Here is a 24,128-nt window from a genome sequence, read left to right as displayed (position 1 = left end):
GGAAACAGTGCAGATATCTGTGAACTGATGAATGGCTAAACCAAATGTGGTATATCCTTACAATGGAAATACTATTCAACAAGAGAAAGGAATGAAGTACTGATACATGGTGAAACAGGGACAGACATTTTTTTCCCGGGCCCTGGGCCCTCTTTGGATAAGCGTGTTTGCTGAGTGGGATGAGAGAACTTCTCAAGGTCTTCCAGATTCACATACCCTAACCACAACAGCCCTAGCTACAGAAGGGGAAGTGGTGGATGTCCTGAGAGATTAATCCACTACTCGCTTCCTGTCACTCAGCCCTCTGACCTCAGGGTATAACCAGCTACCACAACCTGGCCCTTACTTAAGGTTGAAAACCTACCACATTCTCATTTCTTGAGAAGGGAAGTTCAAGTTAAACCCTCCCTTCAAGTTAAAACCTGAGTTCTTTGCTTATTCTAAAGATAAATGATGTGTCCTCAACTATTTCAAATCTAAGACTAAAAGATCTTAGTGACAACCATCTCTGACAATGAGAGAGAGAAAAGCAGTCCCTGTCATCCAGGAGCTGGCCTAGTACTAAAATGAGCCTTCTTTGTCTGCTGAACATACAGTTCCACAGAACACCTACGTAACTACAGAACTGCTCTGTGACCATGGTCAAGACAAAGACCGTTCTGTAATTGTGCCTGAACACAGAGAAAAACGTGAACTTTTCCAAAACACAAAAGTGACCAAATAACTCCCTGTCCTGGCTAATGTACTTCTTTATGAATGATAGCTTTAGCCTCACTTCATTCCTCTTATCTTATTAAGATACCCCTCATGGTTCTGAAGGTGTGGCTTCTCCCTTATGCAACAAGCAACAAACCCAACTTTAATGCAGGTATGTCCCTGCATTATCTTGAGCTGAGTAGTGGCTGCCCTTTTTAGATAAAACATCCATTTTCCATTTTGCCACAGTCTCACTACTACCTAATGTCTGCCATATCCCACCATTATTGTTTTTGCTAGGTCCTCTGGGCGTTCAAGTGTCCCAAGTCCTGCCATGAACTGTCATGGTTTGGGGTCATTTCCCCCAGCACCATCTGATTGGATCCTTAATTAGATCCAGTAGATACTCATCAACATTAGGTCTGGGGTCCTCCTGAGTGATGGCTCATGACTTTCCAACCTTCACCCACAAAGTGAAATTCAGTTTCCACCGCATCTAAGATAGGTTGCTGGCAAAAAACTCCACTGGAGGGATTGAAGATTATCCAGAAATCAGCACCAAGCTATGTTTCACACTTGAGATTCTGTAGGGGTTGAAATGACTCCCTACATTGATGCCCAACACAGCTTGTAGCTGGATGTCTAATCAAATTTGACTTCCTTGGTAATTGCTGGGCATTCATAATGCCCATAATTAGTTAATACTCCAATCAATCATTCTTAATATACAGATTTGCTGTTCAGTGAAAGGAGAATAAACTCACATATCACAGTTTTAGAAAATCAAAGTTCCTGGTCGATTGTATCTTTGATTAAAGTTAGCCTGTTTTAATTTCTCCCTTCTTGCCCTCCCACCCACTGAAAAGTAGTTTACTCATCAGAGCAGTCTCTCAGAGAGGCACAGGTGTTGGTCTCAGACCTTGGATGGCACCTGGTGACACCTCAGAGTGGTCATCATTACCCACTGAGTTTGTGGCAGTGCTGTGCCCAGAGACCAGCCGTTTCTGGGTCCTGATTCCAGAGCTGGCTGCTCAGCAGGTCGCCGAGTCGTCTCAGGCTTCAAGGGCATCATCCCAGACCCTGCCTGCTTGGATCTGGCCAAGGGAGGGGTGGAAGACGACCTATCAGAACCCAAAGACTTAAGATTCACATCCTTAGGAGGGGTTCATAAGCTCCCCACAGTCAAAAACAGGATTAGGAGTTTTTGTCCTTTGGCCACACTCCCTCAAACTCCAGGGGATGACAAGTATACCAAGAGCTAACTCGTTGAGCAGTTAGTGTCAGGTTTTGGTCTCAGCATTGTAAGTTCTCACAACCTTACGAGGCAGGTGGTCCCCATTTCATAGGAGAGGAAAATGTTTAACCTGAACTTCCTCTGGTGGTGGGGAGTGGAAGAGGGTAAGGTGGAGAGTCCTGCCAGAGGGGTCGTAAGTGGCATTTGCAGGGCTGAGGAAATCTTTCGTTGGCATCTATTCTGAGCCACTACAAACAGTTCTCGCCTGCTCCTTCTTCCCCTGTGATAGAGGCTGGGCAGGAGTCTGGTCAGGGCTGGGAGGGGCGAAGCGTTCCTTGCTCCTAACCCAGGAAGAGGACCCTGGGCCACCAGAGGGCAGCACTGGCTCATACCTTGGCCTCCCTTGTCGCCGTGCTCAACCCCGCCAGCCTCAATTAACAACTGTTCTTAACAACTGTTTTCTAATGCCCCCTTTACCATCTTGAAGTGAAATTAATTGTTAATAAAACTTACCTAAGCAAATAATAAATATGCCTTAACTCTAAAGGAGGAAAAAAAGTAACTTGTAATAAACTAATAGGTTTCAATATGGAATGCTTGGGCGTGGCTGTGCTAGATGAACACAGTGGGGTAGCTAGGTGCTTGTGCCCATTGGTGGATCACTGGGAACGAAGAATTACAAATGTAGGTGGATGTAGGCGTGTTGTTTTTGTAACAGAAAAACAATGACTTCTCTGAAATGGTAAACAACTCCTGGTAATGTTAAAACTAAAATGGAATATAACTCTCCTTTTATTGCATTCTTGGAAATTTCAGTGAATATTAAAACTGAAAAAAAATTTGTTTATGTGTAAAATAGTGCTAGATTCTGTGCTCCTATAATTATAAATAGGCTTTTTCATTTGGTCCTATGTGAAAGTCTAGCAGGATATTTGAAAATCAATTCTTTGTGAAGAACTGCCTTCACTGAGAACTCCAGCCTATGCCAGAGGGTACGAGATGCCCTATCTTTCCACCCGACTTGAGCTACCCGGGAGCAGGGCTTGGTGTTACGGGTCCTCAAACCCTCCAGGGTGCCCATCACAGGACGCAGTGTGGACTCACTGAGTACAGTGGACTGATGGAGTCCTTCCTCTGCATCTGGGGGTGACTCATCCAGCTAGAGAGAGTATGTCGACTGGGCAACTTAAAGGCCTGGACCCTGATAGGAGGGTTGATGTAAACTCAAACCAGGCAGGAGGTGCCCCAGATAGGCTGGCAGAGAGGAAAATCTGGGGCTCCACATTTTCCTAGGCAACATCCCTTTCCGTAGAAAGGTCCTGTCCACTGACACCCCACACACGTATTTTATTGGTAGACAAAGGCTGCATGCCCTTGTGAAAGAAGACAGGTAATTGGTTCTAAAACTCACTTTCTGGCCAGAGCCAACCAGTGGGCCTGCAGGAGTGGCTGGGTCCTTTGGTCCTGATCCGGATAGAGGGTAAGGGAAGCTTATTCCTGGAGCCCTGTTGGGGGAAGGGCTCAACCTAGCCCGTGGCTGGCCAGATTGCAGCTTCCGTAGTGGCTGCCTGGTAACCGGCATGCCAGGAACATACCAGCACCTCCAGTCTCCCTTACAGCCTTGTCTAGCCCAGCTGCCTCTGGCACGTCGCTGCCCATTGGAAGGTTTTGTTTCATGTCTTGGCTGTAAGCAGCTCTGGTGTTCCTTCCTCGCCTGCCTAGTGCCCATCACTGATGGCTTTTACAGCAGGAGGGCGGGTAGGCTGACACCAGCCTAGTCTCACAGAGGTCTGCCTATATGATGAGGGGGAGACTGGATCAGAGTCCTGTCCTTCATTCTCTCAAGTTCCACCTTGGCAGTTTTTTATATCCATGAACTATATGTGCTTTTTATTTATTTATCTTGAAATGACCAAGGAGAGTATTGGGAGGCATGTGGTGTGACATGACTTGTTGCTGAGTGGTCGATTCTGCACACATTTCTGCTCCTGAGACCACTTTCTAAGGGATGCCAAGGATAGCCAAGTTTCATTTATTTGTCCAAATATAGGCATGATCAAGATGTTCTAAGTAAGGTGGTGATTTACAGCATCAATTATGGGATTGCCTCTGATCATCTGCTTGGGTCACATGAATTTAAACTTCAGTTGAAGCTCTACTTTCACAGTTCCCTCTCCTCTGAATGTGCCAGAGCACGATGACAACAGTATCGCAGATTCCTAAAAACACACCCAAACACGCATATTTCAACACATTGCGGTTTGTTCACCTTAAGAAGAATTTAGAATACAGTATCTACAAGGATACAGGAACATGGTTTGGCATGGGATAGAGATTTATGCTTAATTCTGTTCTGGACCACTGATAGGAAAGGATTCTCATTTCATTTTAGAGTTTCCATAATTGTAGCAATTATCTCTGCAAGATTTTTCTCTACACTGACTTGGATGAAATTTTCTGGAGCTGATGGGGGCTCCAGAGTATCAAACTGGGACTGCAGTAACTCAGGGGGCATAAAATGTCCTTTTCTTTTGAGTAAGCGTCCAGAGATGACCTCAAATGACCCACTCAGGTGGACCACAAGGAGCTGCAGCTCAGCCGGCTTTTCTTCTTTCCCTGACTCGTCACGCTTCAGAGGGGCACCTTCTTTTCCTCGTATTAAGATGTCTCTGTACATTTTCTTCAGAGCAGAACAAGCTAGAACCACCTGCTGTCCTGAGGCTACCTCTCTGTTAAGAAAAAAAAGTGGGGGAGGGGTGCTACAGGATGAAGACATTTAGAATAATGGGTGTCAATTCCAGGTGGAGGACTCCAGTCTGACTCCTCTGCCAGTGGAAGGCATTACAGTATGGTGGTCGAGCATCAGGCAGACCTGGCTTTGAGGTAAAGATCTTCCACTAGTCAGCTCAGCCATCTGGAGCAAGGTATTTACCTCCCTGAGCATCCATTCATCATCTGTTAAATGGGGCTACTCAGAGTACCTGCCCATAGGACTGTGGTGAGGACAAGTCTGTCAAGATGCCTGGTACACAGGAAGTGCTCGGAAAGTGCTGATTCTGCTCCTGTGGATGTAGGATGTGGCTCAGCCACAGCGTGTGGACATGTGTGGCTGACAACAGGCGCCTGTGCCACACGCAGAGCTCAGCTCAGGTTCTCCACAGGTGTTCAGTGATTTAAGTTTCATGATTGGCTTCTCCCCATTCCTACTGTACAGTATGCTGGAAGAGTCTGGGGCAGTTCCCAGGGCAGTGCTGGAGAAAGCAGGAGAAAAGGGAGCCGTAGTCCCTGTGTGGTCAGTGAGCAAGACTGAGACGTTTCTAGGGAGGCACAAATAAAAAACCCGAGCCAGAAACAGAGGCAGAGACAAGGCACCAATAAAGGAAAACCAGAGTGGCCCAAGACAGTGCGAGAGCGTGAGAGCCCACTTCCACCCAGCTGATGTGTGCCCCTGCCCTGGGCAGGAGAGGCAGTCATCTTGGGGAAAGGGACTTGAGTACAGAGGTGAAAGGGTAAATGCTGGCTTAGTAGAAAGTTCACTTGTTCTGAAGTGAATTCTGAAGGGGTCTGCCTTTGAACTTAGGGCCAGCGTAGACTGGAGACCCAGTGGATGGAGTGTATCGTCAGCAACAAACCTGAGCCTCCCAGCTCCTCCCAAGGGCCCCAAGTGAGAGCTTGTTTATTCTGGGTTAGAGTCTGGTCTGCTCTCCTGAAGATCTTCACTTCTGCTTCCATCACAAGTCAGTATATTTGACGTCTGACAAGTCTGTCTATGTCAGGGCAGGAGTTCTCAAACCCTGAAACCCTGAAACCCTAAAACCCTAATCTCCAGCAAAGACAGGGTTGCCAGCCATGTCAGTGTGGTGTGAAGAAAGTAAACTGAAGTTTTAATCATCAGTATAATCTCATGTGGCCCAGATGGTTTTAGATTTATAACACACGACTTCATCTTAGAAAAGCAAGATTTATATCCCTTTCCCTGCCATTTCTTTATCCTCCTCCATGTCGCAACCAGGATTCCCAGGGGTCAGGCCTGCAGATGGGTAGAGGGGACCTTGTTTGCTCAGAGGCATGCTCCAGAGCTGGACAATTTGGGACTTAAATCCTGGTGGTCAATTACCTGTTGACTTAAAAATGACCCCAGATCTTCCTGGTTGTCACAGCTTGAAGTAGGGGGAAGAAAAAGTGCTGACTAAGATATGGCTCTAATAGTGGTGGCATCGGTTTTCATTTTTTGAGCACTTAATATGTACTTATACATATTAAGTCCTCAAATACAGTAAGTTAATAGTTACCGTTCTAAGTGCTACTCATGCCTAATCTCACTACTGAGTGAGTAGGAACTATATTTATCCCCATTTTCAGATGAAGAAATAGGCTTATGGAAGCCACATGGCTGACCAAGCTTCCCAGCTGGTAACTGTGGAGCTGTCTGGAAGGTTGCCTCTAGAACCCGACGAAGATATATGTCAGCCAAAGGGCTGATTAAAATCATTGTTGGTTACTTGATAGAAGTGCATTCCATTTCTGGGATCCTTTATCATCAGTCAGGTGTGATTTCAAGAGTGTATTTTTTTCCTGAACTTTTTAATGGGTTTTCTTCACTCGCTGGCTTATCCAAGGCCTGGTGCTCTTACCTTACTAAAATGTCATGCAAGCTGCAGAGCCATGGAATCCTGTCCTGAAATTAAAGCAGATACACAGTGACTTTTCCAAGTGTTGCTTGTTTGTACAGAAATATAATCATGTTCATCAACGTTAAGGTCCAGAGAGATCTTGGTGGTTTGAGAAGCAGGCCGTGCACGAGGCTGAGGGCCAGGTCACTGGGCAGTTAAGCACAGAGACACTTCTCAGGTTCAGGGGTCGGGGGCTCTTTCCACAATAATAAAAATTGCTCTAAAATACCAGTGTGTGTCTCCCTCCATCATTTCCCCTGGTTGTGATATGTATACAAATCTCCTTTCATTGTATCGCTTGATTCTTAGGTTCCTGTGGTCCCAAATGTGGGGACACATTCACATGAGCCCTATGTCAGCTACTCCCTGGTCCTGTTCTTCAAACCCTCCAAAAACAAAACTCCCCTCAGATAAAAGCATTGTGAGAAATTTATATTTTTCCAAAGAGAAGGCAGCGGAAGTTGACATGGTGCATCTTGCAGTGCTTTACAGAGCAATCTTCCTGAGATGTGTTCTTGCCTTCCTGGGGTAGATGCTGATTGGCCATATGCGTTGTTTTTAAACAAACTTTTTATTACGGAAATTTTTGAACATATACAAAAGCAGACAATTTTCAACAAAATTCAACAATTTTCAACTCACAATTAATCTTGTTTTATATCACGCCCCAACCATATCCTCACTTGTGCCCCCATGCTTTATTATTCTGATGCATGTTCAGAAACATGATGCATTTTTAGAAGTCTTTGCTTTTAGGTATTTGATTACTACCATTTTATTTAGGATTTTTGCATTTATATAATTGAGACTGACCTTTTTTTTTTCCTTGTATAGTCCATATTAAATTTTGGTATCAAGGTTGTATTAGCCTCATAAAATAAATAGGGTAGTTTTTTTCTATTCTTTGAAACAGGTTGTATACAATATATTACTGTTATGGACTGAATGTTTTTATCTTCCAAAAATTTGTGTGTTGAACCCCCAACCCTCCAATGTAATGGTATTTGGAGGTAATGAGGTTTAGATGAGGTCATGAGGGTGGGGTCCTCATGATGGGATTAGCGCCCTTATAAGAAGAGACCAGGGAACTAGTGTGCACTCTCTCTCTCCTGCCTCTGCTTCTCCATCCGCCCAGTCGGGGTACAGTAAGAAGGCAGCCACCTGCAAGCCAGGAAGAGGGCCCTCACAAGAACCCAACCATGCTGGCATCCTGATCCTGGACTTCCAGCCTCCAGAACTGTGAGAAATAAATGTTGTTTAAGGCCCCCAGTGTATGGTATTTGTTACAGCAGGCTGAGCTGACTCAAACTCATCTGAAAAACCATCTGGGCCTGAGCCCTGTTCTGAGGGGAGATCTCTGATTACAGATTCAGTTTCTTTAATGAACATTGTGTTCAGCTTTTCTATTCCTTGATTCAGTTTTGGTAACTGCAACACACAGGTCTCTCTTGCCCCGTCTGATTCTCAAGCCAATTGCAGCAGCAGGAAGTTCATTTTCATTTGGGGGGAAAAGCAGACCGTGTCCCTGAGCAGTGTCTCTGCCACTTAGATCACAGCCGTCCAAGCCCATTTCCCCACAGTAATTTATATTTTTCTATGAAATTGTCCAATTTTATCTAAGTCTTCAAATTTACTGACAGATTGTTCACAGCTCTCTTTTCATTCCTAATCTTTCCGTTTTTTTACAGATTGGCACCTGAGCTAACAATTGTTGCCCATCTTTTTTTTGTTTTTTCCTGCTTTATCTTCCCAAATCCTCCCAGCACATAGTTGTATATTTTAGTTGTGGGTCCTTCTAGTTGTGGCATGTGAGACACCGTCTCAGCATGGTCTGATGAGCGGTGCCATGTCTGCGCCCAGGATCTGAACCAGTGAAACCCTGGGCCGCCGATACGGAGCGCGTGAACTTAACCACTCAGCCACGGGGCCAGCCCCTGAACTGATCTTTCTAAATTCCTTTCTTTCTTCTATTCCCCTTGTGGTTAGCCAAGCTTTTCTACCAAGTTCCTAACACTGTTACTTATCAAATGACCTGTTTTTTTTTTTTTTTAACCTGTTGGCTATATTTTCTAAAACAGCTCCTCTAACAGAAAGTTGTGACAGAGTGGGGTGACTGAGCCTTGAAACCTCACATGTCAGCAGGATGGGCTCTATTTCCTCCCCAAGGATGCAGTCCTGTAAAGCTGTGGCACCTTCAGGCCAGCAGGAAGGGCAGCACAGGCCCCTTAATTGGTAAAGTGGTTAACTTTATCACTTTATCACTTTCACTGGTAAAGTGGAGCACTTAGAGACTAACTTCTGAGTGGGTTTTTACCTCTACATGGGGGTAGCTGGCTTCAAGTCACAGAAATGATGTCAACTTCTATAAAGTTAACAAGTCAATGGATGTATCTTCTTACAGCAAATGGGGCCACAGTGAGGTACTTTCCTAAGGACTTGGAGAAGAAGGAAATAAGATTGTTCTCTAAGGGTTCAAATTAAAGATCAACACTTCATGGAAAGGGGCAGAGATGTACAAAGTCATCTGAAGGAGTAAGAATGACCCTCAGCCTAGCAAGACGTGGCTGCGATCCAACTATTTTTACACATGAAGGAAGCATGTCTGTCCTGGGGAGGCTCGGACGGGGAAGCCCTGAGCAAGGATTTGTGGAAGCACTGTCCAGGGACACGGACTCCTGGCCACTGGACTTCAAACATCATGTTCTCATTAGCAAACCTCTTCCTACTAAGGGGATGATGGTCTCACAGTGTTAGAAACTTCGATCCTACCTCTCCCACTTTTTTGATTGCATGTTCACTAAGAAACCTTCTGATTGTATGTTAGCTTCTGAAAATCTATCAGGTCAAAGTGTTATGGGCTATGTGACAGTTATGTTTCTCTTTGTAAATTAATCATCGGGCATTTTAATTTTATGCAGGAACTTGTGAACCTGATTAATGGGGGTCTCACGTGAGAGACGAACCCATGTTCAATGTGTTGACAGTATCAAGGAGTTGAGCCTGTAAGATGGAGAGCCGGCCCTGGGGTCCTGTCTGGGTAGTCATCCGGCCTTCTTCACAACATATCCTTTGTCGCTGTGCAAGCCCCTTAATAAAACTGAAAATCCTGAGGCTAGTGCTGTGGGCCACCAATCCCCACTCAACAAGAGTGTTTGGTTTAGAGGAGGAGGTGGTCAGAAGGTTCAGAGGGCTGAACACGAATTCGCATGCCTACTTAGAGTTCAAGGAGCAACTGTAACGATGAATTAGGACTGATTCAAAGAAACACAACAAAAACTTGTGCTTCTGGGTGAGTAAATGCTTATAGTGGGTTTAGGATGAACCAAGGAGAGATGATACTTCAATGCCTAGTACTTGACGTAGCACGTCTTTCTTCCGTTAGCGGAGGGGCAGACTGGTGGTGTGTTGTTCAGCTCAGGCTGCACATTTCCTCCATCCCGTCTGCACAAACATCTCTATTTGTGCTTTATGGGTGGAGATCATTCCCTCTATTATTTTATGGCTCAGCAAACAAATATGTTATTTCATTAAGCTGGGTGTCAACCACATTATTCATTACAGTTTCTTCATGCTTGAAATATTTCATAATAAGAATGAAACAAACTAAAAATAAAACAAAACATGTTTGAGTAATGAGCTTTTTCACCTGTGTACAAGGAAATAGATGTTTACTTTGAATCCACGCTTTTTTAATGATTTAATGGTGCTTCAATCTACACTTTAGTTAAGAATAAAGCACACTGCTTCATTTAGTCATAGTAAAATTCCTTAGAAGCTTAATTATGAAAACTGTACTTAATAAATGGAAATATAAAAAGTAAAGAAAAAGAGATGCTTTCAAACATGTGCCCAATGAGAACGCACCCTGGACCCGTCTAGTCGCCGCATTGTGAGGTCTGGGTCCACCGGCCACACAAACAAGGACAGAAGGTTGGAGATAAAAAAGCAGCACTTTGAACTCTGCTCCTGAAGTTTCCAGGTGGTGAGCCGTAATTAAACGATCGGGATCCTTCCTTGGAGGAGCACATGGGCCACAAGGAGAAGGGTTTCTCCAAAGCAGCTCCGGAGGCTCATAAACTCTCGTGTAGGAACCAGAGTTCTCACGCCTGGTCTGCGTAAAGTCAGGCCACAGCGTCACCTGCCTACGATGGATGTGCTTACTGAGGGTCGCACCTCTCTGCTGCTCTCACCCTCACCCTTGCTTTAACCTTTTCTCTCTCCATTTAACCACTCCTGATTCACTTCTGGTGTAGTAGTTGTTTTGTGGATTATCAGGGCCTTTAACTTAGTAAGAAAAGTAGGGTCTTTGTGGTTAGAGATTCCCCTCACTGTCTGGCTTTGCTCAAGTTACTTAACTTCTCTGTGTCGCCCTTTGTTCATCTGTAAAATGGGGGATCGTATGTAATTCATTGAGCTGCTTTGGGATTTAAATAAGAAAAGGAGTAGACTCCACTTTAAACATTACTTTTGGGCTGATTTAATAGTTGAGATAAATAGTATTTATTTCCCACTTTTAATTTTTAAGAGCTTTAATTCATGAATTTGCTATGCACTGGGCTTTATTTGTACAGTGAGTACTTAGTATATGCAAAGTGCCATATCAAGCATCAGGGATATAAATATGAATGGTGCAGTCCCTATCTTCAAAGGGCTCCCAGCCTGATGGAAGAGACAGAGGGTAGACGAGCAATTAATTACCCCCCAGCCAGTGACAAGGGCGATGATAACACAGTAGGGGGAGATCAGTTTTGATCAGGTGCTAGGAAGACTAAATCTTGAAGGATACAGAGGATTTCAACTGAAGCAGGGCCTGCCATGCAGAGGGAAGGGCACAATCCAAGACCCGGAGTATTAAAGATGGCTTACCAAAACTCTTGAGGAAAGGGATAAGGCAGATGTTTAGTACTAGTCAGCAGGAGGTGTGGGAGTTGATATGTAAGGATGGTCAGGAGAAACCATCAGGACTAGATGGTCAAGACCTTGAGTGACCTGCTAAGGAGTCTGGACTTTAGGGTATCCTGGACACGAGCTCCCAATTCTGTGTTCATAATGTTTGTGAAGAAAGGGGGTGATCCAGATCTCCTCTTTAAAGACGCAGGAACTGGGGCAAGACAGAGGAGATATTAGAGCCAACTCACTGAACTCTGAATACTTAGTCCAGATGGTATGACACATTATGAAAGTCAAACACACACACGGAGTCTTAGGGGAAAGAGAGGAGGAAACAACATAACCCAAATGAGCATCTCTGCCTGCCAGATCTGATGTTCAAAGTCATGTCGTTCCTGAGAGTCCTACATGCAAGGGTGAGGGCCCTCCCCCAGCCCAGTGCTTAAGCATTTAGAGTTAAATCAGAACATCGTGAGGACAGAGGACGCTTCCTTGGCTGATGGTTTCAGTGATCTGATGGAAACATCTAGAGAAACAGTGTCTTCTGGAAGGGGCTGACAGTTAGAGGGAGCTCAGGGAACACATGGAGATGGAGTGTGTCCAGCACTGCCCTGGAGGTGGAGAGAGGGCAGGGAGGAGTGGGGAGGGAGAAGGCATGAGCGACTGGCTTCACCTGGTGCAAAATGAACTTAAGTTCACAGAGAAGAATCACGTAAAAAGAATATATATCAAAAAAAGATAAGGGAGAAACTCCAAAATTCAATCAGTAGGTATTTTTGGAAGATGAAACCAAGGGTGATGTATTCTGTGAAAGAATTTTTCAGCACTTTCCAAATTTTCTATACAGGATATTACATTTATAATCAGGAAAAAAAAGTATTAAAAACCCCCTCTTTTAAACAGATTTTGAAGCTGAAGTCTGCTCAAGTGTCACTGTGGGCTACCAGGACAGTGTGGCCCTGGCACGCAGGGGCGTCTCGCTGACACGGCGTGGAAGTTCTTTATCAGCAGCAGCAGCAGCGAATAACATACTGCAGCCTGGGTGGCATATCTTTCTAGGCCAGCGCTGTCCAACAGAGCTTTCTGCCATGATGGAAGTGTTCTCTGTGCTGTCTAGATTGGTAGCCACCAGCCACATGTGGCTACTGAACACCTGAAATGTGGCAGTGCAACCCAGCAACTGGAGTTTACATTTTATTTAATTTTAATTAATTTACATTTAGATAGCCTTAAGGATCCCGTGGCATATTCAACTCAGGTTCTTTCTCTTCAAACCTCAGCCCTCTGAGCACAAACCCCTCTCCAAGCCCTCCCAAGACTCTTCCCCCAGGCAGAACCCGTATCATGGGAGGTGGGGCTGGCTGCCAGCACGACCAGGAGAGCACCGGTGCCAGCCCAGCCATGACCCGCATCTTCCCTCTCAGACTCGCTGGGCTCTTGTCAAGAATGTAAACCATTTGCCATTCTACTCTTTCTCACCCTGTTCTGCTTCTCTCTAAAGTCCGGCTAATGTGTACAATTTCTCCTCAATATATTTAGTAACTGGTTATGTTTCTTCTGGCTATCAGTAACTTTTCTTCTGTACGATAAACTTCTCTTCTGAATTCCCCCCAGCCACACTGCCCACTTAACAAGCCTTACTCACATACAAGAGGAAGCATGTTGAAATGCCATTCTAAAATCCATCCATTTGGGTTACTTTAATTTGTTCTTAAATTTGTACTCCAAGGAGAAAGATAACACTGGCACAGTCACACTTGACACACTCTGTAGAAATGGCTTATGTTACATATACATGTGTATATAGAGATATTAGCAAGAATAATACATAAGTGATATTTACAGAATGCTTTGGGCTCTGCTTTGTGCACATTTTTGTGTTATTTCATTTAATCCTCCCAAGAACCCAATGTTCTGATAGATCCTGTTACCATCCCAGCTCCAGGGGAGGAAATGAGGCAGAGAGAGACAAAGCCATTTGCCAAAGGTTACACAAGCTTAGCGGTAGAGCCAGGTTATCTACTTTATGTCAGTTATCTCTAATATAATATCATTATAACGTTTAAATTATTACTCCGTATCTCTTTTATGATTCCCTCCTCCTATCTCCTAAAGTCAAATATTGCAAACTTAATTTTGATGGTTCAAGGTTTGAACCATTGCAAACTAAAGCTGCACCGCCCCTGAACAAAGAGATGTGCACCCAGACTGCTCTAGAATTAGACCTAATACTGGGTTAGTGACTCGAATCCTTCAAGGCAGGGCAAAGGGAAGAGAGTTGGGGCAGGGGGTGGGGGGGTGGGGGAGGAGCACAGCTGGGGTGAACCAAGGTCACTGAAAGTGAAAACAACAGTGTTGGTCTTTGGCCAGTTCCATTTTCTCCCTGCCCTTTGGCCACCCTAGGCACGTGGCCTGGCTGGGGCCCCTGCTCTCAGCTGCGCCGTGGACCTGGCCCTTGACCTGCCCTCACAGTCACTCTTGGGCTACAACTAGTTACGCCAACATGTTAATCCACAGTTTGTATGTCTGCTTTGAGAGAGACCCTCTAGGAAATGGCCTCCTGATGGTGCATACAGGAATGAAGGGTTATTCATTCATTCCTTCTCTCATTCATTCGTTCACTCACAAATATGCCACAGATATTTCCTGACATGTACTGTGTGTCAGGCCCTGGGGATATATAATGGTTAACAGAAATGGCCATAGTCCTTGCCCTTTCAGAGGTAAAACTAGTTGCAGAGACAATTATTGATCAAATTCTCACACCATCAAATGCCGACTTGCAACTGGGGCAAGAGCACTAAGGAAGACGGTGCTGCGAGTGTTCATTATAGGAGGCTTTACTTAAGTAGGTCAGGGTGGGGGGTCCCTGAAGAAGTGGCACAGAAGCTGAGATGAGATGGGAAGGACGAGCAGGGTTAGCTCAGTGAAGAGGAGAAAGAAGCACATTCCAGGCAGTGGGAACAGCAGATGCAAATGCCTCGTGGGGAAGAACATGGCAGTAGAAAGGACTGAAAGGGGCCACGGTGGCTCCAGGGGATCTGGAGGGTGATACATGGCACCCAAGGAGACTGGAGTGGGGCATGGTCAGCCTGGCCTGATCATGAACATTTAGGAGTTTAGGTGTCTGGTCTTTACCCTGAGATTGGCGGGAAACTTCCAAGGGCCAGATTTGAATCTGCAAAGGTCACTCTGGCTTTGGGGTGGATGCCAGAGTCTGGCGATGGTGGCAGGCTGAGCGGACCTGGGAAGAGAAGATGAACTTCCCTACGTATGAGGCCCAGGGAGCCTCTGCCAACTCAGGGGTGACATCTGCAGATTAAAACCTGGCAACAAAGTGTTCTGGCAGACCCTGCTCAAGCTGGGGCAGAGGGTGGCGTTGCTCCCGATGCTGATTCAGAGACAAGTTCAGGGCCAGAGCTAAGACGTGGACGACCCACTGTGCACCTGGCTTTGGAGCACTGCACACTGGTTATCTCATGACTCAGGAATCTATTACACCACAAGCCATAGAGATCTCAACCCGTGTCACCCACCCACGTGGTATATCTGTGTTTGAAACAGACAGCAAACATCACCTGGTCATTCAGCGGTATCCCTTTTGCCATCTTCATTCGATTTTCCTCTGAGTGATAGTCATCTGCATCGTAGAATTTCCATCCTAGCTTTAAGAACAAAGTGAAAGGGTGTATGTGGCAGGCAGTGCGGCCCATATGACAGCCACTGTGGGGTGACTAACAGCCCTGCTGCCCTCTTCACCACCAGCAGCCCAAGGGCAGCTCCACCCACCCCTCCCCATCCCCTAAAGGAAGAAAGAGGTTTGTAAGTCACTTCATCACCCCTGCTCAATGGCCGCCACAGCTCCTTTTCCATTCATCACTATTTGTGGTCACCAAAGAGAAAATAAAAATCGTTCGACTGAGTTTCACAGGCCATGTGGCGGTGTCTGTGGTGAGTTTTATAAACCACTAGAGCCCAGAAGGAAGGAGTGAGGGAGAGAAGCTGCGAGACTCCACAGTGGGCTTGCGATTGGGAGGCACTGGGACAGGTTACCTGGGATGCCAGCAGGGCGCCCACGGTCGATCTGTGGAGAGGACACGGATGTTCAAACGACTGCCCTTCCCCAGCCAGCTGGCCTCCTTCCATCCACCGATGCCCTGGGGAACAGATGGCTGCTCCACGGTATTAAAACACCGGAACTGGGGCTGGCCGGGTGGCATAGTGGTTGAATTTGCACACTCCACTTCAGCGGCCTGGGGTTGGCGGGTTCGGATCCCGGGCACAGACCTATACACTGCTCATCAAGACACACTATAGTCGTGTCCCACATACAAAGTAGAGGAAGACTGGCACAGATATTAGCTCAGGGCCAATCTTCCTTACCAAAAACAAACAAAAAACACTGGTACTTTATGATACTGAAGCTGAGAGTGATGCTCTTGACCCTGGAGTCTAGAGCCTGACTTTCGTTCTCTCCAGGAATTTAAATGAAATAATTATCTAGAAATTTCTTTTTGAAATCTATAAGATCTCATTAAAATCTTGAAGTTTTTTATGATGTTTTTTGGTCCCTGTGCTATAGATGTTTATTTTTTGAGAAAAAATACTAAATTAATACAGCGATAAAATTCTCCTGAGGATATTGGCGGGAGGGGTCTGATGGGGGATTTAACCTTCCAGCACCCACACAAGGTTCAAGGAGCTCATCAAGGCATTAAAACACTGGGGTTTGAAAAGAGACATTCTTAAAATAAAGGATCTGGAGAATGACGAGCACTCATTAAGTCTGGGAGTGACATACTCTCTGTGCCATGCGTCTGAAAATGATCTGTTCATCCCCTGACAGGCATGATGCTCCATAAAAAGGGTCTGGTCTTGGAACCTGAGATCCGGCCACAGTCTCCATTCCACCACTACGTGACCGTGTGCTCCTGTGCAAGTTACCTTTTCCTTTAAATCTCAGTTTTCTCACTTGCAAAACAAGGGCAGTGAGCCACACGACTTATCCATTCATATACTCATTTCACTCAGCCAGTACTTACTGAGCACCTATAGCTCCCAGGATATAATGGCCAGCCCACTAGCCATGGTCTCAGCCATCCTGAGACTTAGAGTCTAGAGCACAGGGGAGGAGTGGAGGCTGGCAGACACTTAACTATCAGTGAAACCCTTTCTTGCTGTCAATTTCTAAAGTGTTGCCCAAGTGCCAATCATTTAAGGACCACCCTCAGAATTCTTACTGTATCCTCCTACCATTTCACCATGCCCTCTCTCCTAAGTTTTGCACACCACCCATATAATTATTTACTTGATATTTCTATTTGACTGCTTCGCCTTGTAAAATTAAATAAATGAGTAAAAAAAGAAACTCCTTTCCTTATAAGGAAGCTGTCATCACCTGCCTTAAATAGAAGGTAACCAAAAAGATGTATATACAATGAAAACAAAACGTTGTGACACTGTTGCATACCAAGGGTCCTACTCTCTCTTTTGTAAGAATGTTTCAGGGAGCTGTTAAAGACACCCTTGTACCAGACTGAGACTAACCAAAGGACTGGGAGAGAACTGAAACCTTCCCACGACGTTCACTCTGCTGAAGGCTGCGCAGGGCGACACGCTGCAGCCTACCGGTGACTAAGCTGCTGGTGAAGCGGAGCTCTGCACCACAGAAGCCACACCGAAGACTAAGTTAGATTAGCCAGGAATGACTATGGCAGCCGCCGTTCACAATTTAAAAGAAGAGCTAACTAGATTTGGGGGTAGAATGGCAGGAAGGAAACGGAAGGAAACAGAAAAGCCACTGTCCGCAGCTCTGTCCGAACTTCCTAAACCAGAGAGCAGCTGCACTCTTGAACGTGGACCACGGACTCCCCGCAGAAGGCATCGCGCTCCGCTGCGGGGAGGTTGGTCGGAGCCAAACACTACAAACTAGCTTGGCATCGAACTGTTTCCCAGTGGGTTGGTCTAAATGAAGATCAAGGAGACTTAAAACGACAGTAGGACAAGGGTGGTAGGCCGGGCGTGGGATACAGGAGAAAGAGATGCAGAAGGCCTGCGCTTATTTTCCCAGCAGGAGGAAGGAAACCTGGGAAGAAGCTCAGGGTGGCTTTACTAAGATTGTTAAAATGTGAAGAAAGCTGACACCCCACTCAAACAGCTCCATTCATTCCTTCACTCATTCATTCATCAAGTCAACAAATATTTACTGAGCACCTAGCAGTGCCAGGCATTGTTTTAGACACACAAGTCAGTAAACAAAAAAGGAAGAAGATCCCTTACATTCAGGTAGGGGAGGGGGAGACAATAAACAGGAAATAAGTAAACGTATTACTTGACATTACTTTGTTTTAAATAGAATCTTTCTGGTTTGAGACTCTTATTCTCTTAAGCTATTTTTTTTCCTCTAAATGTTATGGAGTAAATTAAAAATCTTGCCGGGCCCCAACAGGGGCTCACAAACATCACCAAAGAACTCGATGTTGCTACATCCACTGATCAATACTGTCAATTCTCAGTCACTTTATTACTCAGACTGTCAGCAACAGTTGACACTGACCTTTAACCTCAGAGGGCCCAGGGCTCAGTCCTTGGCCAGCTTCTGTATTCCCTCAGTGATTCCCTCGTTCCTTTCACTCATTCAACAATTTATGTCTATAAACACATCCACGCACTGAGGACTCCTCCCTCTACATCTCAAGTCCCTCTCCCCAACCCTGGACTTGCATATCTGATCACCCACAACAAACCCACTTGGGTGACTGATAAGCATACCCAACTCGCCACATCCCATATAGAGCTCCCGATATTTTCTTCCAAGCCTGCTCTGCCTACTGCTTCCCCATCAGTTAACAGTAACTTCCTTCTTCCAGTTCAGGCCAAAAATCTTGAAATCACCCTCGACTCTGCTCTCCCTCTTTCATACCCCACATCCAGTCCATCAACACATCTTCTGGTTCTACCTTCAAAATATCTCCAGCATATGACCACTTCTCTTCACCAGCACTGTTTCTTCGACCTCATTTCCCATCACTCAACCACAGGCCTTCCTGCTAGTCCACAAAGAAACCAAGCCTCAGGGCCTTTGCACTTGCATTGTCTCTGTCTATAACACCCTTTCCCCAACTATCCACAGGGTTTACTCCCTCACTTCTTGTGGGTCATGCTCCAATACCACTCCTGACCATCCTGCCCAGCGCTCTTTGTTCTACTTACCCTCCTTTATTTCCCCCTGGAGCTCCTACCACCACCTGCACACTACAGGTGTATTTATTCACTTAGTGTCTGTCTCCCATACTAGAAGGTAAATCTCTGAGGGCAGGGATTTTATTCGTCCTGTTCACTATATATCAGTGATACAGAGTAAGACTGAGCTTAATAAATATTCACTGAATGCACGAACATCATAACCATATAAATCATGGTTCAGACTCCCCCAGGCGATCCAAGGCAGAGAGGGGAACGTGAATTGCTCAAGCTCCCAGAGCCAGGCTGCAGGGTAAGCGAGCCCAGGGGCTCCTGACTCCCAGACATCCCACCAGAGCAGCAGTTCCGCCTTCTTCAACTGCTTCAAATCATACAGCAGCTAGGGATTTCCAGACTCCATGTTTAACTTTAATTTCAGTCCAAGATTCCCCAAACGATTTTAATTTCTCAAGATTTGAGGCCCAAAATGTCAATAATTTTGGGAAAATAAACCTACCTACGTGGCGCAAGGAAGATTCTTTCCTATATATCTGACCACATAGGTAGCTCCTGATTCAGAAAATTCTAGCAGGGTACTACAGGCCTTTGAAGGTTATGACACTTCAGTCGGTTAGGTTCTGTCTTGCTGCCTTTGGTGGAATACTGCAGTAGCCGTCTTTTCTGACAAACGGCATAGATTTTGGTCTCATCAGGAAGCCAAAGGCTAGATGGACCCCGTGCCCCACGTTGGCCAGGACTGGGCTGGGCAGAGGCTTCGTGGCGTCCAGTGTTCCTCCTTCCTCACAAGCCCCGGGGGCCACCCTCCTTGCTGTTTAAGCTGATAGACACTGATCAGAAAGTGCGGGCCTCGCAGGAGTGGGCTACCGCTGCGCCAGCCTGACGAGAGTGCGCAAGAACTGGGCCTCGCCCCCTTCCAGCCAGTTCTGCCCGGAGGCCCCACCCACGGGCACATGTGACGGCCCAGCCACTCCTGGAGGCCCGCGGCACCTTACTCTCTGTGCGCCCCGCCAGGCGCCTCCTTACCTCGGGCTGTCGCTCGAGCCTCTCCATGGAGGGCCCGGGTCTCAGATGTAGTCCAGGAGGGTGGGGAGAGGGAGCAGTGTCCCTGCCTCAGTTTGCTCTTCTGCAAAGTTGGGGCGCTCCCCAGGGTCCTCCCGTCCCCTCGGGCCCGGACAACAAGCGTCTGGCCTCTGCCGCCGCCTCCCGGCGGCCCCCTCCCCGGCCCCTGCCTCCCGGACCTACTTCCCCGAGCCGCTCACGCCCATCACCAGCAGCACGCCGGGCGCCGCCATGGCCTCCAACCTGCTCCTTCTGTCGCCTTCCGGCCACCGCCCCGCCGCGGAGGGCGGAGCCGCCCCGCCCCGGGCGCCTGGGCCGGACCCCGCCCCCCCCCCCCCCCCCCCGGCCGCCAGAAGCGAGGGGGCGGCGCCCCACGCGGTGTGGGAAGCCGAGCGTCCCCGCCCGCAGGAGGGAGCGCCCGAGCCCCTCCACCGGCCGTCTCCACCCGGCCCGTCCCGACGGCAGGGGAGCCTGGCCCTCGCAGGCCTCACCACCCCGCTCCTCCTCCAGTAATAGGAATAGCTTTTATTTGTTTGATGATGTCGGGAAAAGAATGAGCAGAAAATAAATTCACACTTTCCCCCACCATGGGGCAATAAGCATCGATTCCCTCAAATGATCTGCCCTCCTCCCTGCTCAAGCTAGGAAAACCGAAACGAGTTTAAGAGGCAAAGCGCTTCTTTGGGATCAAAGAATGGCAATTCAGGGAGCAAGGATTCAGGTAGAAACCCAAATAATGTCCCATGTAATTAATATTTATTCTTGCTCTTTTGTTCGCAATTTTATGAAGCCGTTAGTTTTTCAGTTAGAGTTCTGTAATTTCTTACCCAGTCCAGTTTTATGATCTGAAAGTTTATCAGAATCCTGTATTCTAGAGTATCAGAGTCTTTTCCATGAATCTCTCTGAGGATGAAACATATTTGCAAAGGCATCAGAGTAAAAATATAACTACTGTAGATGACAAAAGACTTAATGTTATAATACAGTTGACGAAGAAACTTGGTTGTTTTTATGACATGCAACATTTTAAGATAATAACTAGAATTACAAGTGCATTATACCAGGACGTAGTAAAGTTTTTAAAATTCCATATAATTTCTAAAACATTTATATTAATAATATTCACCCACACAATATAACCTAAGAAGGTTTATTATCATCACATATTTGACAATGCTTCCCATGTGATTAAACATACCAACTAAGCCTAATTAGTTTAATATCTCCCTTTTTATAGGAAGAGAGAACAAATCTTTTGAGATGATGTGTTCCAGGGACCCTCTGAAAAACCTCAAAGTTATTTCCAGGGAAAAAGATTTCATTTAGAATTTGATTTTGGGAAGTTTGTAAAAAATATCAAAATGTTTTAAAACACTTTGTCAAATAGGATCATCAGTTGATGTGAAATGATGCTTAGTTATCCATTTAACCATGGTGACAATGAAAGATTTTCAGGCAAATACAGACATTTAAATAGTTGTAAAAAAAAAAAACCCTTAGCTCTTCTGATTAAAGACTTGATAAAAACAATAAAGAAAATTATTTTATAAAACAAAATCCCTGCCATTTTGGTAGACTACTCAAAGATAAAGAAAAAAAATCTTTCATAATCTCTTTATCAAGAGCAGACTAAAAGCCCAAGAAAACTTTGTCCTTATAATAAAGAGAAAACCAAATTCTAATTTTGTACAAGCTTACTTTTCAAATTAAAACTAATTTACTTAATTAAATTCATTCTGATCTTAGCCAGCTTGACGAAGCACAAAACTTTTCTCAGGGTTCCTCCTCCACAAACCTTCTGTAAATTTCTTTTTTACATTCAGAATTTGTCCTTTCTTTCCCATAACAAGTCTTACTTTAGAACAAACTTACTTTCTTAACGAAAATATCTCCAGTCCTTATACCTTCTTTTTTTTTACTGAAAACATACATTGTCTCATAGCATAAACTTTTTTTGAAGAAGAAGAAGATTAGCCCTGGGCTAATCAGCTGCCAATCCTCCTCTTTTTGCTGAGGAAGACTGGCCCTGGGCTAACATCCGTCCCATCTTCCTCTACTTTATATGTGGGATGCCTGCCACAGCATGGCTTGCTAAGTGGTGCCATGTCTGCACCCGGGGTCTGAACCAGTGAACCCTGGGCTGCTGAAGCAGAATGTGTGAACTTAACTGCTGTGTCACCAGGCCGGCCCCAGCCTTGGGTCTCTTGGAGTCAAACTTATACCTAAGAGGGATGTGCCATGGGGTTGGGATTGTGTGATGTTTTACAGAGTACCTCGTTGCACAGAAGTTTTCTTGAGGTTGGTGAGTGAACTTATGGCTCTTAAATGCTGGACCCATGCCCACTAATTTTGCGGATTTGGCTTCCAAGGTGTCTCTTAGCAATAGCTTTTTCCTCATATGCATATTAACCCACAGCAAAGTCTAAGCAGAAATTTTTACCGAGAGAATCCCCTTTAATTTTTGAGAGTACTCACAAATCTACTGAGGGAATCCCCTCCTGCAACAAAAGCCACATCAGTGCCACAATCAGGTAATCCCCTGCTTGCTTGAGAGAAACCTCTCCTTTGACAATGAAAGCCACTGCAATGATTCTAAATAAAGGCACTGACCTAAACCAAAGGGAGGGAGGTCCAAGCTTGAGAGGTCCCACGACCGGAGGAGTCAGCTGTCCATGGAAGAAGTTGAGCACACAAGGGGGCTCATGTTGGTCCCCAACCCATTTCCAGGGGACGCTGGTCCGTGAAGGTGAGATTGCTTCAGGTCCCGCTTCCTGACACCATATGTCAACCTACAAAAAGAGAAACCAGTTTAAGAGGCAAAGTGTTTATTTGAGATCAAAGAATTGCAATTCATGGAGCGCAGATTCACGTAGAAACCCAAACAGTGTCCTGATTACAGAAGAGGGGGCTCAGAGTTTTTATGGGAAAAAGGGAGGAAGATGAGATAAGTTGTATTAAAGAAGAGTTCATTGGTGCTAGATGAGGTAAGGCTAGGGTTATACTTCATAGGTTGGCTTTAGATTCGGTCATAAGGCAGAAGGCCAGACTTGTATTTCATTGATTGGTTAGGAATTTGGTCATCAGCAAAGTCCAATTTCATCAGTTCTTGCCAACAGGACATTCTTGTCCTTACTGACTTCTTGGAATGTTGGCGATTTGGTCCGGTTTGGAAGATAAGAATACAAGACATGCAAGACGATTCCTCTGAAATGACTATGAGGCAAGCAACATTTAAAAAGCTCCACTACAAATGTGCCTCATCCAATCCCCTCTGATTTTTCCTGTCTGGCAAAATCCCACCTCTTTTCCAGAAACGCCTTCCTATAAGTAACTGATCGCTGTTGGATTAAATCTCACAATGGAATCTACTGGTGCCACGATAAATTCAGCCCCAGCACTAGCTGGAAAACCTTAGCTCATTCCACAAATAATGACCCCATGCTTACCAACACGTGAGGAAAACAAATGGGGCTTAGGTCACTGTTTCCTTAGTCCATTCTCTCTGATGCCTCTCTACTTTATTTCAAATCTCCTTCACTTTCCTCAAACTTAGGCCGTCTCCACTTGCTCAGTAGATGTACTGGACCACCATTCACAGAGGAGCTAGAAGCCATGAGATAGGAACTTTCCGTCAAAACACCTTCACAAAAACCCTTTCCCATTCCTCCTTTCCTTCTTTCCTGTTGTATGAAAAGAGGTTTCCTTCCTAACCTCAATGGAATTACACTGCCTGAAATGTCCTTATTGCGAGAGCTAAACCCTCGTCTTGAAGCCAGTCATGAATAACCACATGTGATTCCATTCACATGAAATGTCCAGAAGAGGGAAATCTAGGGAGATGGAAAGTAGAATAGTGGTTGCTTAGGGCTGGGGGGTGAGGGGAGAGGGGGATGATGGTTAAAGGTTACAAGGTTTCTTTTTGAAGTCATGAAAATGTTTTAAAATTGACTGTGCTGATGGTTACAGGTGTCTGTGAATATACTAAAAATCATGAAATTATATACTTTAAATGGGTGAATTGTATGGTATGTGAACTATATTTCAATAAAGCTGTTAAAACAAGGAAAGGACTTAAAAAGAATAAGCACTTGAGGATGACAAGGAGAGGACAGGACAAAAGACTTCAACACAGTTTTGGAAGATGGAAATCTGGTGGAGGTGTGGTAACTGACTAGCAGAGCACACAAAGTGCCAGCAAACCCATTCACACCACAAAAACCCAGAAGACAGAAGACCTGGTGGCAGCAGATAAGAAAGAAATTAAGGGTTCTATGCTGTAAACATGTTGAATATTTTGTTGTTTGTTTTTTGTTTTATATTGTGTATAATTTTTTTAAATCTCTTTTTTTTGGAGGGAGGTGCTCTTTTCCAGT

General features: G+C 45.5%; 1 protein-coding gene across 13 annotated transcripts; it reads right to left on the bottom strand.

Annotated features, from left to right (window-relative positions):
- Positions 1–3,928: 3,928 nt before the first annotated feature.
- IDNK (IDNK gluconokinase) lies at positions 3,929–20,062 on the bottom strand. Of its 13 annotated transcripts, none has more exons than XM_070590848.1 (5): positions 19,939–20,062; positions 15,547–15,577; positions 15,072–15,158; positions 6,565–6,608; positions 3,929–4,659 (listed from the first exon to the last, which is right to left on the bottom strand). In XM_070590848.1, the coding sequence occupies exons 1-5, from the start codon at positions 19,986–19,988 to the stop codon at positions 4,314–4,316; spliced, it is 558 nt and encodes a 185-aa protein (XP_070446949.1). In that variant the 5' UTR covers positions 19,989–20,062; the 3' UTR covers positions 3,929–4,313. The 13 variants fall into 13 exon arrangements, with proteins under 13 accessions (XP_070446949.1, XP_070446947.1, XP_070446951.1 ...); XM_070590846.1 differs by having other exon boundaries at positions 15,547–15,787; positions 19,939–20,053; XM_070590850.1 differs by having other exon boundaries at positions 15,072–15,154; positions 19,939–20,053.
- Between the last annotated feature and the right edge of the window lie 4,066 nt (positions 20,063–24,128).

The sequence above is a fragment of the Equus przewalskii genome, chromosome 22 (assembly GCF_037783145.1).
Source record: "Equus przewalskii isolate Varuska chromosome 22, EquPr2, whole genome shotgun sequence".
Lineage (NCBI taxonomy): Eukaryota > Metazoa > Chordata > Mammalia > Perissodactyla > Equidae > Equus > Equus przewalskii.
This window is presented reverse-complemented; position numbering and strand designations above follow the sequence as displayed.